Source organism: Helianthus annuus, chromosome 5 (assembly GCF_002127325.2).
Source record: "Helianthus annuus cultivar XRQ/B chromosome 5, HanXRQr2.0-SUNRISE, whole genome shotgun sequence".
Taxonomy (NCBI): domain Eukaryota; kingdom Viridiplantae; phylum Streptophyta; class Magnoliopsida; order Asterales; family Asteraceae; genus Helianthus; species Helianthus annuus.
The window spans coordinates 140735938-140741475 of NC_035437.2; the positions used below are offsets into that span (position 1 = coordinate 140735938).

Genomic DNA, 5538 nt, shown 5'->3' on the forward strand with positions numbered 1-5538 from the left:
TATCCATTTCTTTAGCGTGTTGTAATAGTCCACTGATGTACTATCATTTCCTCTTTTATGCAACAAAAACTCGTTTTTGATTTTATCATGTTTTTGTCTTTTTCAAATTTTCTAATGTTTTTAGATTTTCTGAAATTTTTACTCCCCCTAAAATTCAAACATATTAAAAGAAATTTGAAAACAAACTGTACAGAACATGACAACTGATATCAATTCACCTCAAATCTCCATCCATTTGGCATAAACAATCAGAACTCCCCCTCACAACAAACTATTTTCCCATTAAGATTTCAAAACACTTAAGTTTGTTTTAAACAGAATGGTTTTTCCGGAAAATAATTTTGTTTATCAACCATTTGTAGGTTTGGGGTCACTTCATCACTTTGTTTACCAAAACTTTTGAATGATAGTTAAATCAAGTTCAACTTAATGACCTTGATTAACCACTTATAAGATCAACTATCAAACATTTTCAACCAATCACCATCTGTAGGTTGAATTTTCAAGGTGCCGATTCCTACTCCACACTTACTAACCTGGGAGTTCTGGCAAGTCCAGCAGTAACCAAAAATAGTAAATTTCTCAAACAAAACATTTACAAGAAAAATGCCGATTCATGCTCCGCGAATACCAACTTGGGAGCTCCGGCAATTCAGGTTTTTACTCTTTGAAAAATATATCCACCCAAGCCTGACCTTCCTTGGGTGTAACCTTTTCAGTCTCATTTGGGGTGCCAACTTTCCTTTTTAATTGATAAAACTCTTTTACCCCTTTAGCCTTCCCCTCAATCATTTTTCCAAAAAAATTTTTCACAGCAGGGTTAAAGGCTTTTTCAATATCTAATTCTTTCTTTTTAGGAAAGAATTGATGTGAAATTTCAACTTTTCCGATTTTAGATTTCAAATTTTTAGCATTCAATGGTGGAAAATTCACATCATCCACTGTCAGAACTTATTTCTCAACCTTTTCTACAACACGTGGCTCCTCTGATTTTGTGAAATCAGAATCATCACCATAACTGTTTCCTGAACCCTTAACAACCCATTTTTGATTTTTCAGATTCTCTTTTCTTTTTACTACATTCTTTAAACATTCACCAGTCTCAAAGGTTGAATTTTCAAAGCCTGTAAATTTTCTGGTTGTAAGTTCAGTTTTCTCAATAACTTTTTCTTTCAAGTTTACCAGAGACTCCCTGTTTTGTCTGTATTGCCTTTGGACAATTTCTAGTAATATGACCAACTGTTTTGCATTGAAAACAGGTTGTCATCTCTGTCTTCTTCTGAGCAAAACTTTTCTTTATTTCTTCTTGCTTCTTCGCAAGGAATTCTTTGTTTGTCTCTTTCCAGAATGAACTCTTTTGTTCTTTTTCAGCACTTGTTCCTGAAACAAAAACAGTTTTTGGTTAATAATTTTCTCATTTTTATAATTTTTCGTTTGATTAAATCCAAGACCTTTCTTTTTGACATTACCATTATGATTTGGTTTCTTTTGGAAACTATAACCACAATTGTAACCCATTTTCTTGTTAATTCTTTGTTGATCTCTTGAAGTGTATTGTTTAGGTTTTCCAGAAAGATTTAAATCTTTTATTTCAGAAATATTAATTTCTGTGATTTTGAAAACCTTTTTAATCATTTCGATTTTAACACTTCTTATTGGAAAAATCTCATCAGAATATAATTTGTCAGAATCTTTCAAAGTATATGCTACTTTGACCGGTTCGTCATTCAAATTAGATTTTGATAGTAAAAATTCTTTATCATAAACCCGTTTGTCCTTTTTGATTGTCGACTTTGACGTGTCGGACTCAGACTTTGACTTGGATTTTGACTTCGGTTTTGACTCCTCTATGTCATCTTTGTCTAACACCTGATCGACCAAACTTTTTATCAACTTGGACTCATGATCGGTATCGGACGGTGTGAACGTGACATCAATATTTTCTGGTACGTTATCTGACGACACAGACTCCCACTGTAAGTTAATTGCCTTTTGGACTCTTTCGGAATTTGGATTTCGTGGTGAATATCCATTTTCGACCGGGGGCGGACATCTATTGTAGACAACACTTGGTTTCTTACCAGAAATATCCACTTCATCCTCATCTTTTGTCACGGACTTCTTTTCTTCTAAGGTCTTTTCTTTTTCAAACGTCTTCAATTTCTCCACAATCGGATAAATCCTGTTAACAACAAAAGTAGAACATGAGTAGCTTTTTAATAAATTTTTAACTCTTTCAGTTTCTATTCTTTGTGTTGCCAGCTTCAGTTCCAGCTCAGCACACTTCTCTGTGTAATAGTTGACGTCATCAAGCTGTCTCATGTAAGCTCCTTTGAGTGTATTCATTGCTACAGCTTGTTCACTGTTTGACTCAGTGTACTTGTTAATTTCTCTGTTCATTGTATCATACGATTCTTTCAATCTCTTTATGTTGTGTAGCAACTCAATGTTTTGTTTGATTAAAGAATCACAATTCATACACTTCTTTGGAACTTTTATAGCTTCAGCATCAACTTTGATTTCGAATTTTGGAACATCTTTGACTGTTCTTCTTGTTTGGAAAAACTCAGCTCTTTTCTTTTTCTCGGCTTCAGCTTTTAACCTTTCTTCTTCCTCTTCTTCAATCTTTCTCCATTTTTCTTCTTCAGCTTCCCTGATTTTTCTGTATATTGCAGCCCAATACTCATCATAAGCATTAGCAATAAAAGCTTTAACATTTGACATCTCTTTGGACTTCTCTTTAGTCATGAATTCTTGGTCTGGGCAAAAATTGTCCCAACTGAAACCTTCAACCATCCTTTCATCGTCTTGATCTGCCAAACACACTTTACTATCCATTGAAATGTATTTATCCCAACTAAAACCACCATCCTTGCCCTGATTAACTAGACATGCTCTCTTTGAATCTTCAATCACATGTCTGCCATGTGCTGTTTGTGCCTGATGCGATGCCTGTTGTTGTTGATATGACGGTGGTGTAATTTGATGATAAATCGCCTTCTTGTGATAGTCGTTGTTTCCGAAAGGGTTTTGAGCTCCACTCGCTTCACGATTTGTGCACTCCCTCTTGAAATGCCCCTTTTCCCTGCAACGAAAACAAGTAACTTTAGATTTATCAAAGCCTAAAGTTGAAACATGTGCCTCGCAAAAATCATCTCTGCCTGTGATTTGTATGAATTTTTCAGCACGTCTCAACACACTAGCCATGCACCATTTAATATCCATCAATTCCATCTCCTCGGCATCAATTTGATCGTAATCCTCTTTCATGAGCATTGTATTTCCGATCCTCCCTGCAACTAATCCTCCATAGGATTCAAGCACGGTCACCAACAAAGACATATGGCTTTTAGCAACTTCCTCAGTATAGTTCTGATCATTTTCAAGCTTTAAAGCAATGTTGCATTGAAGAACTTTGCCACTCTTTGTCGTACTAAACTGTGGATCATATGATGGAAATGAAGAGAATCCTGTTGTGCTGTTTGATCCCTGAGATGTATTTTCTGAAGAACCTTTTGCATTAATAGCAGTTTCAACCTTTGGAGAGAGATGTGTCTTTTCACTAACACCACTTTTAAAGTACAAGCTAATATCCTACTCTCCATCATAGTTCTTCATTCTGGCAATCTTTCTCTGCTCCATTTCTTGAGCTTCCAGATGTTTTATGAATTCTCCCAATGTTAACTTTTTATATTCCTTTCGACTGTTTCTCAACATCATCAGAAATGTTCCCCAAGTATTATGTGGTAACGCATCAGCAAGTTTCTCAATTAGCTCATCAGTATCCTTTTTTATCCCTAATTTTGTCATATTTCTCACCTAGTTACAGTATCTCTCAATAATTTGTTTGGTATTTTCAGATTTCAACCCACGAAATAGATCAAATTCTTTCTTCATGAGAGACATTTTGTTTTTGAGCATATCATCACTTCCTATAGACTTTGCTTCCAATTCAGTCCAGATTGAACACGCACTTCCATCATGTTGAAGCAATATCAAAATGTCCTCTTTAATTGCTTGCTGAAGTAGACTCACCATCAATTTCTCATCTCTATACTTCTTTTTTTCATCAGCACTCATATCTCTGATTGTTAACTGAATACCATTCCTTGTGGGCCTTTCATATGGAACTTCAGTGTGTTCCCAAGCATCCAAATGATAAGCTTCAACCCAATTTCCAAAACGTTCGGACCAACTGTTGTAGTCATCAATACCCAAGAGCTTTGGTGGTTTCTGTGAAGTCCCCGTTTCATTCTCAAGCAATGCATTCTGAGTGATTGTAATAGGACTAGCAAAGGCATTGTAAAACTCGTTGTCCATGTTTTAATTTTCAAAAGTTCTCAAATTCCCAAATTCAAGCGAAATAACAAAGAATCTGTTTTAAAGTGGAATCAACCAACACACTAGTTCAGGCGGAATCAACAAATAATCCCTGAAGCGGAATCACCAAAAATATTTTAAGGGAAATCTGTCACAGTTTCAAGCGGAACCCTTTTTTGAGCGGAATTAACCCAACTTTTCAAGCGGAATCAACCTTTGAGCGGAATCAGGTCGATTCTCAAGCGAAACCTCTATTTCGAGCGAAACCCAGATCCAATTCAAGCGGAATCAAAAACTGATTTCAAGCGAAATCAGTATGACGTCACTTTTCCGAGAAGCATTTCAAGCGGAACCTCAAATATATCAAATTTTAGGTCGATTTTAATTGTGAAACTCATAAGTATTTATCTAAACATGATTGCGAGCAACTTGTGAAAATTTGAGCCAATTTTACCGTAAAAAAAATTCGAATTTGAAGAAGAAGGTGTAGAAAAACAGAAAACACAGCTGAAATGGCAAGAACTCTTCCTCCTGAGCTCTGATACCACTTGTAGGATCGTTTTCGGACCCGGACGAGTCAATCAGAAGAGTTTTTCATCAATACAAGCGGCGGAAACAAGTGTATTGACGTTATCTCAGCCATATTCACTTTAACTTTGTTGGTGCATCCGTCTGTCGCCTGCGTCTTGTATCGAGTCTTGCGTAGAATAGGCTAGAACAGGGCACGAAATCCTAGATCATGTATTTGGAAGTGATTCCGCTCCAAATGACATCTTGTCATTTGGAGCGAAACCTCATCTTTCTGATTCCGCCTGAAACCCATAGAACTGATTTCGCCCGAAATTGTATTAGGTGATTTCGCTCCTAATGTTCATTGCATGTTGGAGCGAAATCAGGACCACTATATATAGGGTTCTTAGGAGCGAAATCATAGTAAGTCAGTTGTGTCATAGTCATTCCGGTTGCCACGAAGTGCTGCCGAAGTGTTGTCAGAGCTTGTAATTGATTCAGTGATTAATAAAACAACAGTTAAAAGTGAATACAACTGAGATTGCACCAAAACATTAGTTTCCGCCTCTTGTTTTGTCAAAGATCTCTTCTGATCGACTCATTCAGGGCCGAAATCGATCCTACAAGTGGTATCAGAGCTCAGGAGGAAGAGTTCTTGCCATTTCAGATGTGTTTTCTGATTTTCTACACCTTCTTCTTAAAATTTAA

At 36.3% G+C, this 5538-nt stretch overlaps 1 protein-coding gene across 1 annotated transcript; it reads right to left on the reverse strand.

Annotated features, from left to right (window-relative positions):
- Positions 1-951: 951 nt before the first annotated feature.
- LOC110943697 lies at positions 952-2838 on the reverse strand. Its single transcript, XM_022185432.1, has 4 exons — positions 2381-2838; positions 2082-2182; positions 1183-1380; positions 952-1124 (listed from the first exon to the last, which is right to left on the reverse strand). Exons 1-4 carry the CDS (start codon positions 2836-2838, stop codon positions 952-954), a joined length of 930 nt encoding a protein of 309 aa, XP_022041124.1.
- Between the last annotated feature and the right edge of the window lie 2700 nt (positions 2839-5538).

What these genes read in the sequence shown, in the direction of transcription:
- LOC110943697 (XM_022185432.1), bottom strand. Translation starts at nt 2,838, where the DNA reads ATGGATAGTAAAGTGTGTTTGGCAGATCAAGACGATGAAAGGATGGTT. An exon ending in ATGAACAGAGAAATTAACAA is followed by an intron (nt 2,183 to 2,380) that starts GTACACTGAGTC and finishes TGTTGTTAACAG; the next exon opens with GATTTATCCGATTGTGGAGA. An exon ending in GGATGAAGTGGATATTTCTG is followed by an intron (nt 1,381 to 2,081) that starts GTAAGAAACCAA and finishes TTTTTGTTTCAG; the next exon opens with GAACAAGTGCTGAAAAAGAA.